Source organism: Apodemus sylvaticus, chromosome 12 (assembly GCF_947179515.1).
Source record: "Apodemus sylvaticus chromosome 12, mApoSyl1.1, whole genome shotgun sequence".
Taxonomy (NCBI): Eukaryota; Metazoa; Chordata; class Mammalia; order Rodentia; family Muridae; genus Apodemus; species Apodemus sylvaticus.
Window position 1 is genome coordinate 37107628 of NC_067483.1, and position 14065 is coordinate 37121692.

Sequence of the window (14065 nt, forward strand, 5' to 3'; positions counted from 1 at the left end):
AAAATGGATCACACATCCTAACTAATACTTTATGAGAACAAAAAGATCTGAAAGTACAATAAACATATGTTGTTCAAACTCCTTAGTCTTTAGAAAACAGCAAATTAAAAGCTCAACATGACCACACTCTATGCCCAGCAGAATTTCCCAGAAAAAGCATAAGAGGAGGAAATGTTTGATAGAATGCTTGCTTTCTGTGGGTGGAAACACCCTTCAGCGGGGTCATTTCAGAAAAAGGCTGAGAAAATGCATGCATACTCACAGTGAGCCAGCAATTTCATCCTTAGGGTATCTAGATGACAATCCATATACTTAACAGAAGGCACATGCAAAAATATTTTAGTATACTCATAATATCACAAACGGAAGATAATCCAATAATCTGTCTGCCTCAGGCAAGTAAAATGTGACATAGACATGACATGTTTAATACTAAATAACATTGAAAATAAATGATCCTTTAAGAGCACTGGCTGTTCTTCCAGAGGACCCAAGTTTAGTTCTCAGCACCCACACCACAGCTCAAGACTATAACTTCAGTTCAAGGGGACCTGGCATGCTCACATAGACATGTAGGAGAAACACCAACACACACACTAAAAAAATTAATCTTAAAAAATGAAACTCAATAAAAATGCAAAATGCATGTACACAAATGTGTATGAAAAACAATGAGGTTGAAATAATTTATTGTATCTGTCTTAGTTAGGGTTTCTATCGCCGTGATAAAAAACCATAACCAATCCAGTTTGGGAAGAGAAGGGCTTCACTTCATCATATAGCTTAACGTCTGTTATCCAGGGAAGTCAGGGCAGGAGCTCAAGGTAGGAACATGGAGACAGGGATTGATGTAGAGGAGGAATGTTGCTAATTCGCTTGCTCTCCTGGCTATTTCTATCTTATATACTCCAATACCACTGGTCCAGGGATGACACTACTCACAATGTGTTGAGCCTTCCCATCTCAGTCGTTAAGAAAATGACCACAGGCTTACCTACAGGCCAGTCTTACAGAGGCATTTTCTCAGTTGTGCTTCCTTCCTCTCATATAACTCTAGATTGTGTCAAGTTGGCAAAAACAAACAAAGAAATAATCTAAAAAAACAGGGCATATATGTGATTTGATTTTTATAAAGTAGAAGGACACACAAAACCAATTTGCTTTAAAGGGAGACAAGAAGTCTTTGTAGTGTGGATTGTGACCAGAAGGGGGCACCAAAGACTCTCTTTCTCTCCTCCTTCCCCTCTTTCCTCTTCCCCCTCCCCCACCTCAGAGACTGTCCCTTAAATTAGCATTCTGTTCTGCAGGTACAGAACTGGCAGACACTGGGCTCATGAGACTTGGTGTAATGGTACTCAGTAGCAACAGCAGGATTGAGATTGGGACAGTATGAGTTGCATTCTCTGTAAGGTACAAAATAAAGGAGAGAAGAACCCCCTAGAGACATGTTTGACAGTGAACATGTTCCGGATAAGTCATATTCTCGTGACACACTGAACAGAAAGACAGCACAAAAATTTGACATTTGACAGTTTATATTTAACCATTTCAGTGAGTCGAGCCAAGCAGACAAATTGAACCACAATGGCTAGACACTAATGAATGATATAGTTTCAAAAACAAAAATACATCCTAAGTTCTTCTGGCTCAGAAACTTCTTAACAGGAGTGGCAGTGCTTAAGTGTCAGCCCAGCTGCTGTGTGGAGATTCTGTCCATTAACCGAAAGGCCCAAAGGGCCCGTTTATTTTCGTATATTGAGGTTTCCTGTTCAACCTTACCCACTTCTCTTTCTGATGTTCCATTTTTTCAATCTCTAGAAGCAGCTTGTACACCTCCAAGGCCCTTTGCACATCTTCTGGGCTTGAGAAGCACTGCAAGAGTTTTCTGCCTTTGTTCACTATTCTGCATTCTTCCGGGACCTCCTAAAGGTAATTTAAAGAAATAAGTAGGAGAGGACACAATCTGAGAGGGATTCTTGGCAAAAGTGAGGGTGAAATCATTGATGGACAGGAAGAAAATCAGGAGAGACTTTGCATCCTACCAGGTATTCATATGCAGGCCACATCACCAGGAAGAGGTGTGTGTGTGGGGGGGGGTGTGTGTGTGTGGTGTGTGAGTGTGTGGTGTATGCATGTGTGAGTGTGTGGTGTGTGGTGTGGTGTGTGTGTGTGTGTGTGTGTGTGTTTTCAGACAGGTTTTAGAACCCAGGCCAAACTTGAACCCTGGACCCTCCTGTGCCCTCCTCCTTGTTGCTAGGATTATAGTATCTGCCTCTGTACCTGGCTCCTGGAGAGCAGGAAAGTATAGCTGAGGAAAAGACACAGAGCTGCAAAGGGATCCAGAGCACTCCATAGGAGTAGATGGGGCGGGGGGGAGTCCTGCACGTGACCCAGACGCTTAGCAGAAGTGTTCAGACCACAAACGTGTGGCTATGGTCAGGACACTAGGTCTAGGAAACCCTCAATTCTCAAGTTCTGGATCCAGTCATAAGGCAGAAAAACCTACTCCTTCCAACTCACTATGATGCTTCACTGTTATAAGTGTGAATCTGGGCAACTCTGGGCATCCTTGCAGGAGTCGGGTGACACCATCACAAACTGGGGGAGGACCTTGGGAAAAGACCACTGTAATAAAGGGTGAAATCACAGAGGTTCCCTGAGTGGTTCCACTCACCGTCATACAGTTGGGTATCTCAGGGTACCACGTTCTGTTCTCCGAACAAATGATGTTTGCGGAGCCAACCAAGCTATATCCAGGATTACATTGAATGGTGATATTTTCCATTTCAGCATAGAGGTCTCTCTCCACAGACAGGTTTCCGTTTATGACCGTTGGTTTGGGACACATGCCTTTAATGAAACTCTCTGTTGAGTTTTCTTCTTCAAAGGGGCATCAAATTGAATTAGACAGTGAAAATCATGAGAAACTTTTTCCATACTTGCATTCAGGTTCTGCAAAACTTATTCATTTCAAAGATAACTATAATAGTCCTCATATCTATTGAGAAAACCATATGTATCTATCTGCCAATGTTTTGTTACCTTATACATTTTATCATTACACCTCTATGAATTAGTTTCAGTTGTTACTAACATTTGGCCAACAAGGAAACTGAGAAAGTTAATATAGTTCCAAATCTCCTTGTAGCTTTCAAGCGCTAGAGCCTATGCCTTGCATTTCTTTTCACAGCCTTGATCTAATGAACGATGCTAGGGATGCACCTTTCAGTGACCTCCTTTCTTAATGGTCCAGAGTTCAGTAGAAACAGTGGCCTTTGGTTGCTATCACAGTGATGAAGGAACCAAGGACAGTGAGAGGCAATCACATCTTATTCTTCATCTTCGTTCTCTATCAGCTTAGCAACCAAAGGCATCATCAGCTCAGAAACCAAAAGGGCATGGAAATGTGGCAGCCATCATAAAAATTCAGTGCAAGTTTGCAACACATCATGAGCTATGAAGCCCTGAGATTCCTCTTCCTTAGATACTTGGAATGAAATGAAGATTGATGTGGAACGTTTACCAAAGGCATAAAGAGATTCTTAGACCCAAGTCTAGTTTCTAAGTACTTTAAATAGATATCCAATAGCCGAGTCATAGTGACTGCTTCTGATAATGTGCTATTTGCTCTTTTAGGGCTCAGGAGAGGAACTAAAGTTCATTTTTAATGTTTTTGGTCAGTTTTTAAAGTTTACCATTCCTATCTTAAATATTACCAGATAGATAGATAGATAGATAGATGATAGATAGATAGAGATAATAGATAGGTTACATAGATAACTAGATGATATATAGATAATATATAGATTAGATAGATAGATAGATAGATGATAGCAGATAGATAATAGATAGATAATATATAGATAATAGATAAATTACATAGATAATAGCTAGATAATATATAAATAGGTAGATGATAGATAGATAGATAGATAGATAGATAGATAGATAGATAGAACAATTTAGGTAGGCTTTGATCAACAGGAAATATTTCTGTTATTATTTTGTAACTCTATCTTCCATGATATACCAGTGGACCTGGTATGATAGTAAGGAGCCAAAGATACCCAATGAAAAGACATGCAAGACACACAGGAGTTCAGCCAAAACTTGCTTTCCAACACATTCACACACTAAAGCCTCACAGTAAGAGGATGTCTGTCTATTTTCTGTTGTACTCTGGGTAATCTACAGAGAAGGAGGGGATAGTTCTTAAGCTAGAGGTAAAGAGGAAATAATATAATATTTGTGACATGAAAGCAGAGCCCAGTGGGAACACTATCAGTGGAATGGATAAAGAAGCAGGCAGCAGGGAAAGAAGGGTAGTAGGGGAGGGGAATAAATTAAAACAAAGAATAATGGTACAAATGTATTAAAGTTTCATAATGAAACTCATTAGTTTGCATGTTAACCTTAAAATTTAATGACAACAGGAAAATACACACACACACACACACACACAAATATACATATACATACAACACACACATACCAGAATGAGATGCTACCTCCCATGATGCTGCTCAGTATCTCTGTGTAAGTATATGATTAATAAGAACAACATATAGGGCCAGTATGGTTCCTGATATTCAGAATTTATCCTACCAAACCATTTGCATTATATTAACACAATGTGCTTTTCTACGGTTATCTTTAGATTAGTAAACTAGATGTCCTGCAAGGTCAGAGACAAAACAATCCAATCAGTTGTCCCCAAAGCTGAGCATTGATCTTTAAACTATTGCTTTTATCACATTTTTCTGGGCTTCTTCACCATATGGGGAAGCTTGTATGAGGGGAAATACTACCATTTTTGTGTGACAATAAGCTGTGGTCATGAGGAAGATCCAAAATGTGTGGTACATACTGGTCAGGAAGTATGTATATATGGGGCCCAAGATAATCCCAGGCGTCTCCCATGAGTTCTACCCAGGGGGATTATACTAAGTAGGCAATTGTGAGACATTAAGAAATTGTTATCATGAATAATGGCTAGAGATATCACATCTGCCAAAAAACCCCAGGCTATGCGAGTGCTGACTGAAGGAAATATAGACTGAGCAGTAGTGAAATAATAATTTCATAACATAAACATAAATTGCGACCCTCAGAGCAGAGATAAGTTACTTCTTTAACTGTTCCTTTACGGGGATCTTTAGGACTATGGACGGCTACTATTTTTCCCCATGACTGTTCCTCATTTCTCAGCTCCACTTTTCATGACTATCCCAATTAACTACTAGATCCCAAGTTATTTTCTTAAACTTTGCTTTCATATTAACCCCAAATCAACTACTCAATCCCAAGCTATCACCTTTAACTCTGCTTTTATATAACCCAAACTGGCACACAATAGATTCTGTATGTAGAAGGAAGGAATCATTCATAGTAAGATATTAACATTGCTCTATGATAATATTTTCAGTGTCTTACCATTATCATATGGATAGGTTTTGCTTGTCATATTGGTTTCTGATATGTTTGGGAAGGAGAGAGCAAGATGGCGTTGCAGGCTTGAGTCTGAATAAGAAAATGAAAAAGCAGATGTCAGCCATTAGGACTCAGGTCTTCCTTCCCATTCAAAACAAAGTCACCTATTGTTTCATTAGTTATTTAAGCCATTCTTTCCCCCTGCATATACAAATACAAAGAGTTATGGGATAGTCTTTTACTTTACTAAAAATTTGGTCATAGTGTTAATTCATTATAATTCACGCGGGAACATTAACAAAATGAGATACTGAAAGAACTTATTTAATGTGCTATGCCCCCTGGCAAAAGCTTTTGTAGGCCCTCTTGTCAGTATACCTGGGTCTACAACTCTATCAATAGCTTTGAGGGTGCCAGGGTAACTATCTGTGATCTTCTGTATAATATGCATTGGATGAACAATTCCAAACACTTCTTTTTAAAAGATTATTCTTTGTAGAACTACATAGAATGCCCTGAGATATCTGGAAAAGGACAGTGACAAGTTCCCTTAGTATTTCTACCTGGTTGACATGATGGTATTGCAGGGTCCCACTTTCCATCTGCTTGACATGAACTCCTTCCATCCGTAGACATAGGGTAAGAACCTTCGTTACAAATATAGAAAACATAGTCTCCATAGGCATAGATGCACGTGCCCGTGAAATCTCTCCTTTCACTTACAATTTTGATTTTATTCATATTTGGTGTTGGACAACATATCCCTGGGAGATTAAAAGAGATGTACAAGTTTCAGCCTGTGGAAAAGACATCATTGGCCAAAGCTTTCACTCCACCTTATGAAAGACATTAATAATCAAACTCATGGAAACAGGATAGAATGTTACTTTCAGAAAAGAGAAAGAATCATTCAATAGGCATAAAGCTTCAGTTGAATAAATTCTAGAAATGTTCAGTGCAAAACAATACAGAAATACATTTAGCAATAACAATGCTATAACATTGATCAATAGAGTATATTTAACTTTTAGTGTTGATAAACAGGATTTGGTATAAAAAAAAACAGAAAAAGCTCTATCAAGATGGCATATAAGTATTTGATCAAACATATTATTATTTTTCTATTTCTGTGATAAGACACCATTGGCCAAGTAGACTTATAAAAGAAAAAGTTTAATTGGACTTATGGTTTCAGAGGGTTAGAGTCTATAATAGCTGAGTGAGGGCTTGGTGGTTGAAACAGTAGGTGAGAGTTCATAGTTCAATTTATAAGCAGGAGGCAGAGCACACTGGGAACTGTGTCTTTTGAAGCCCCAAAGCCTTCCCCCCACTGATGCACCTCCTCCAGCAAAGACACGCCTCCTAATTGCTCCTAAACAGTTCCACTAACTGGGGACCAAGTGCTTAGACCTATGTGCCTATGGGTACCATTCTTACTCAGTCCACCACATGTATACCTAGAACCACTATTCATGCATAAAAAAGCACCTTCATAAAAGTCTGGTGAGAGGCCTCAGTAACTAGTTTAAGCCTAGTCAAAAGAGAAGATGCCTTGAAGGCGGTAAGAAGGAAATGGATGCATGTGTCCTTGCTGTTCACCCCCACCTCATCTCTGTTCCCAACTCAAAGCACTGCAGTAAGGAGAGAAGAAAAGGAAGTAGACATAAATCTTAGAACCAGTATTGGATTTGCTTCAGTGGTCACCATGGGACAGAGCTCCATGGCCCTTGATTCTAGGTTAGTCTCTATGAACAGAAACTCCATAGACAAAAGAAAATCGGTGACCTCTGAAGAACAAACATAGAATCTTCTTTCTGTTGACTGTTATGGTATGGGCCTAAGAATAATCTCTCAAGGGTCCGTTCAGGTGTAAGCTTCCCGTGGGACCTAGATTACTATCAGATTTAGTGACCAAGACATAGATTGTAATTTTCTCTCCACAACCTCAAGCCACCTTAAACTTCAGTCAAGAAAGACTCCATCTGCTGTAGGATGATAAGGAAGTAAGCTCAAAACTTTACTTTGCAACTCCTGCTATGGTAAAACCCAGCATAGGCATAACACAATACTCCTTGACCAAAGGCTAGTAGTACCCAAGGTTAGACCCACTATTACCAAGATACTAGGTAGAGACACAAACAAGGCTTGGGTAGGCTACTGCGCTCTCTGGCCAAAAGTGGGCAAGAGCAGGCAGGAATAAAAGATGGTGTCTTAGCTGAGCAGTGGTGGCACATGCCAGTAATCCCAGCACTCTGGGAGGCAGAGGCAGGCGGATTTCTGAGTTTGAGGCCAGCCTGGTCTACAGAGTGAGTTCCAGGACAGCCAGGGCTATACAGAGAAACCCTGTCTTGAAAAAAACAAATCCAACACCACCACCCCCCTCCCGCAAAAAAAGATGTGTTCTTGGTCCTGATCCTGTGCTGTGCTGATTGTGGCTATCAATAGACTCCAGAGCAAGCCAGTCACTCCTTGTGACCACACGACTGGTTGCCTCAGGCATAATCTATGGCACCTAAGTACAAGCCAGTGACTCTACATGAGGATTCTCGATCTGCTCCAGCCAAACTCTGAGTCTTCAGGATCTATTATGAATAGACCACACTCTTTAGCACCCTCAGCACCTATCCTGAACATCTCAGTAACTGCAGATTTGTAAAAAGGTTGGGCTTGAAGTACTCCCCCACCCCGTAATTTTTAAAGCACTGTTAGATTCAGTTCCTAGCTTATGGCAAAACTTGACTTGGGCTGTTCACTAATGTTGAAATATCAGCAATATCCACTGATTCAAAGAGTGTGATAAACATCTTGAACTTGCACTGTAGTTCAGGCAGGTATTCAACTTGTGGTCTGCCTGCCTTCAGTGAGAAAAATGTCATATATATATATATGACACACATGTGCCTTATGAAGTTTAAGTCATGAGGGGAGAGAAAACTGATAATAATTGAACCAGCAATAAAATCTCTCTTATCAAAGGGAGGAACAGATCCAGAGGATTTCCCTAACACCAGTTCTCAGATTACAAAGAAAAGTTGAAGCAAAAGGAATTCTTTTAAACTCATTGTATAAGATGCTGGTTCCAGAGTCAGACAAAGACGCAACAGAAAAGAAAGTTTCAGACTAATATTTCTGAAAAATCTTCAACAAAATTCTATCAACCCAGATCCAATAGTACGTTAAAAAGACTATTATCATTATCTATTGAGAGTTCCAACAATGGTAGCAAGCAGATCAATAAACACAACATGCCATAGTAAGAGAATGAAATAACTAGACATAAGTATATGGATAAAAACATTCTTGATAAGACTCAAAACACTTCGTGTAAAAAATCTGAGAAAAGTAAGCATAAAAACAATATGCCATATGGAACTCATTCACAGTCAACATCACACTAAATGGGGAAAGCTGGACTATTTCACTATAGGATCTGAAATAAAACAAGATATCCATTTTGACCACTTTGAGTCAAGAGAGTACTGGAAGTCCTAGTCTCAGCAATCTAGCCAATGAAAGAAAAAAAAATTAGTGTAAAGTCACAAGAGGAAGTCAAGCCATCACTGTTTACAGATGATATATACAGAAAAATCCTAATGACTCAATTAAGAAAGTGTTAGTAATATTAAATAAATTGCAATAGTTAATATTGTCAACTTGTTGAGCTCTGTAATCTCCTGGGAGATAAATCTCTACTCATGTCTGTGAGAGACTAGACAAGGTTAGCCTCTGAGCATGTCTGTGAGGAATTATCTAGATTAGCTTAATTGTGATAGAAAGATACACCATGAATACAGGCAACGTCATTCTTTCCCTGGGCTGAATAAAGAGAACAGGTTGGGAACTAGCAGAGAACATGATTCTCTGGTTCCTGCCCATGGATACTGGTGGTTGATTTCCCTGCTGAGAAATTTTGCTATGCTAAATGCTGGTTGATTCCAGAGGCCTCTCTTAGTGTAGACCCAGATGACCTTGCCCCCAAATTATCCCTGACTGATGAATAAAGATGCTGACAGCAAATAGCTGGGCAGAAGAGAAAGATAGGTGGAGTTTTGGTTCCAGGCTTGGGATCAGAGGAGAACCACCAGGAGAAAGAAGATGGTGGAGAGAGGAGAAAGACGCCTTGGGTTAGGAGTCAAGAAAGCATGGTCATGAGAGCTAGTCAATTGGACTTAAGAGAAGCCAAGATGAAACATACTAATAATTTGGGGTTATTGGTAGGAAATGATTTTAATAGTATAGAGGCTAGATATCTGCCCAGCATTAGTGCTAATAGAATGTATTAGTTTGCGTTCTCGAGAGTCACAGAATGTATGGGTGTTCTTTATATAGTTAGGGAATTTGTCGACGACTTACAGTCTATAGTCCAACTCCCCAACAATGGTCAGCAGCAGCTGTGGATGGAAGTCCAAGAATCTAGCAGTTGCTCAGTCCCATGAGGCAAGGAGGCAAGGAGGCAAGGAAGAGTGAGTCAATCTTCCTTCTTTCAATGTTCTTATATAGATCTCCAGCAGAGGGTGTAGCCCAGATTAAAGGCAGTAGGTCTCCAGCAGAGGGTGTGGCCCAGATTAAAGGTGTGTGCCTCCATTCCTTTAATCCCAGATGATCTTGAACTAGGAGATCTCCTTGTCTTAATCTTCTGGAATTCATAGCCACTATGCTTCAAGATCTCCATGCCAAAATCCAGGTAAGAAACTTATATCTCAGAGCCTCCAGATTAGGATCATAGGTGAGCCTTCCAATTCTAGATTGTAGTTCAATCCAGATATAGTCAAGTTGACAACCAGGAATAGCCACTACAATCCACCCCTTGTCAACTTGACACAAATAATTTCTCATGTCCACATGAAACAATAACAAGGTCATGAATACGCCTAACATGATATAACTATTCCTCGTACAATCACAAACACATTTGTAAATTTACAAAGGGGCAATGTCTCTTGGGAACATTCTTTTAGTGTCTCAATACCAATTGATGTTAAAGGAATTGGAAGAAAGACAAATATATCTTTAACAAAATAAGATAAAAGCATTTATATTACTTATAATCCTCATTTCTGCAACTGGTTACGTGGCCTTAGCTGGTATTTATAACTACCTTTCTCTGCTACCCATTCTGTATTTCCTTCTCCTTCAGCAAGCACCTCAGCAGATCTTGACTCTTTTCCTGGAGGACTGACCCATACCTTCATTCCTGATGGGTCTGTGTCCTTTGTCATCCTGCTTGGATTAGGCTGTTGTAGTTTCCCACTGACTTTAATCACAAGACATGGTAGTACTAAGAGATGCCCTAGGGGATCTCCTACACTCCAGACATAATCCTGATTACCTCCATTGTAGAGAGGCAATCCAATTTCCCCTTGGTAATCTGGATTTATCACCCCTCCTAACACTGTTATTCTTTTCTTAGCCTGTTGGTTTAAGGGCATTAGAAGCCCAAAATGGCCAGGGGGAAATCTGAGCTTCCAGTTCAATGGAATGTTTGTTGTGGCTCCTGGTAGGAGCACTCCCCCCTCTGGAACCAAAACTTCTAGGCCAGCAGAACCTAAAGTTGTGGGGACAGGAAGCAAAAATTTTCCTAGAGGGTCACTAGGAGTGATAGTGAGTGGAACTATTCCCTTTTCCACCCCTTGATTCCTGGACCTATGGATCCTGGCTATGGGAGAAACAGCACTATATATTGAACGCTGATTCAAAGCATATACTGCCTTCTGAAGAACTCTGCCCCAGCCCTCCATGCTGTTGCCACCTAATTGGCCCTGTAACTGTGTCTTCAAAAGGTCATTCCATCTTTCTATCAGACCAGCTGCTTCAGGATGATGGGCAACATGGTAAGACCAGTGAATTCCATAATCGTGGACCCACTGTCGCACTTCTCTGGCTGTGAAATGAGTTCCGTGGCCAGAAGGAATACTGTGTGGAATACCATGACAATAGATAAGGCATTCTGTGAGTCCACGGATGGTGGTTTTGGCAGAAGCATTACGTGCAGGAAAGGCAAATCCATAACCAGAATAAGTATCTACTCCAGTAAGAACAAAACACTGTCCTTTCCACAGGGGAAGTGGTCCAATATAGTCAACCTGCTACCAGGTTGCTGGCTGGTCACCTCGAGGAATGGTACAATATCTGGGGCTCAGTGTTGGTTTATGCTGTTGGCAGATCTGGCATTCATCAGAATCTGTAGCCAAGTCATTCTTGGTGAGTGGAAGCCCGTGTTGCTGAGCCCAAGCATAACCTCTGTCTTGGCCACCATGGCCACTTTGTTCATGTGTCCACTGGGGAATAACTGGGATGGCTGGGGGAAGAGGCTGACTGTCCACAGAACAGGTCATCTTATCCACTTGATTATTGAACTCCTCCTCAGCTGAAGTCACCTTTTGGTGAGCATTTACATGGGTCACAAATATCTTCACATCCTTTGTCCATTTGGAGAGATCTACCCACATACTTCTTCCCCAGATATCTTTCTCACCAATTTTCCAATTGTGATCTTTCCATGTCCCTGACCATCCAGCCAATCCATTGGCTACAGCCCATGAGTCAGTGAACAATTGTACATCTGGCTATTTCTTCTTCCAAGCAAACTGTAATACCATGTGTACTGACCACTGTGAAGATTTTCCTTCACCTGTATCTTTCAGGCTTATCCCAGAAAGGGGTTGTAATGCTGCAGCTGTCCACTTCTTGGTGGTGCCTGCATAACGTGCAGAGCCATCAGTAAACCAGGTCCTAGTCTTCTCTTCTTCAGTCAATTGGTCATAGGGAACACCCCATGAGGCTATAGGCGCGTGCTTGGCAGCAGATGGCATTGTAACAAGAGTAGAAACCATAGGCATCTGGGCAACTTCTTCATGTAACTTGCTTGTGCCTTCAGGACCTGCTCTGGCCCAATCACGAATATACCACTTCCATTTGATAATAGACTGCTGTTGTGCACGCCCTACTTTATGACTTGGAGGGTCTGATAACACCCAGCTCATGATGGGCAGTTCAGGTCACATAGTAACTTGGTGTCCTATTGTCAAACATTCAGTTTCCACTAAGGCCCAATAAGCAGGCCAAGAGCTGTTTTTCAAAGGGAGAGTAGTTATCTGCAGATGACGGTAGAGCTTTGCTCCAAAATCCCAAAGGTCTTTTCTGTGATTCACCTACAGGGGCCTGCCAGAGGCTTTAAACAGCATCTCTATCTGCCACTGACACCTCAAGTACCATTGGGTCTGCTGGATCATATGGTCCAAGTGGTAGTGCAGCCTGCACAGCAGCCTGGACCTGTTGAAGAGCCTTCTCCTGTTCCAGGCCCCACACAAAGCTAGCAGCTTTCCAAGTCACTCGTTAAATAGGCCTGAGTAACACACCTAAGTGAGGAATGTGCTGTCTCCAGAATCCAAATAGACCCACTAAATGTTGTGCTTCTTTCTTGGTGGTGGGAGGGGAAGGTGCAATAACTTATCTTTCACCTTAGATGGATTATCTCTGCATGCCCCACACCACTGTATTCCTAAGAATTTCACTGAAGTAGATGGTCCTTGAATCTTGGTCGGATTTATTTCCCATCCTCTGATACGCATATGTGTTACCAATGAATCCAAAGTGGTTGCTACTTCCTGCTCACTTGGTCCAATCAGCATTATATCATCAATATAGTGCACCAATGTGATATTTTGTGGAAGAGACAAATGATCAAGATCCCTTCTAACTAAGTTATGACACAGGGCAGGAGAGTTAATATATCCTTGAGGCAAAACTGTAAAGGTATACTGCTGGCCTTGCCAAGTGAAAGCAAATTGCTTCTGGTGGTCCTTATGGACAGGTACTGAGAAGAAGGCATTTGCCAGGTCAATAGCTGCATACCAGGTTCCAGGAGATGTGTTAATTTTCTCAAGTAATGAAACTACATCTGGTATAGCAGCTGCAATTGGAGTTACTATCTGATTTAATTTTTTAGTCAACTGTCATCATCCATGATGCATCTGTCTTCTGTACTGGCCAGATGGGAGAGTTAAAGGGAGATGTGGTGGGAAGTACCACCCCTGTATCTTTCAAGTCCTTGATTGTGGCAGTAATTTCTGCATTTCCTCCAGGAATACAATATTGTTTTTGATTCATTATTTTCTTTGGCAGAGGCAACTCTAAAGGCTTCCATTTTGCCTTTACAACCATAATAGCCCTCACTCCACAGGTCAGAGAACCAATGTGAGAATTCTGCCAATTTCTGAGTATATCTATCCCAATTATACATCCCGGAACTGGGGAAATGACCACAGGATGTGTTCAGGGACCCACTGGACCTACTGTGAGTCACACATCAGTCAAAACTTCATTAATCACCTGTCCTCCATAAGCCCCTACTCTAACTGGAGGGCTACAATGTTTCTTGGGATCTCCTGGGACCAGTGTCAATTCAGAACCAGCATCCAATAGCCCCCGGAAAGTCTGATTATTTCCTTTCCTCCAGTGTACAGTTACCCTTGTAAAAGGCCATAGGTCCCTCTGGGGAAGAATTGGAGAAAGACTAACAGCAAAACTTTTAGGTGTCTTATCAAGATCCTTCCTCAGGGGAACCCTTCATTCAAGGGGTTCTGGATCTGGAAATTGGCTCAAGTCTGGAAATTGATTCACTGGCCAAGATTGC

At 41.1% G+C, this 14065-nt stretch overlaps 1 protein-coding gene across 1 annotated transcript in view; it reads right to left on the reverse strand.

The window, feature by feature from the left end:
- Window positions 1-1517: 1517 nt before the first annotated feature.
- The window catches only part of LOC127697783 (zona pellucida sperm-binding protein 3 receptor-like), a 33093-nt gene continuing 20545 nt past the window's right edge, over window positions 1518-14065 (reverse strand). Inside the window, exons 7-10 of the mRNA XM_052201056.1 lie at window positions 5994-6194; window positions 5434-5520; window positions 2675-2880; window positions 1518-1923 (exon numbers count right to left, since the gene is read on the reverse strand). Coding sequence (XP_052057016.1) covers window positions 1717-1923; window positions 2675-2880; window positions 5434-5520; window positions 5994-6194 — 701 coding nt within the window. The 3' untranslated portion in view covers window positions 1518-1716. The remainder of the gene's footprint in view (window positions 1924-2674; window positions 2881-5433; window positions 5521-5993; window positions 6195-14065) is intronic.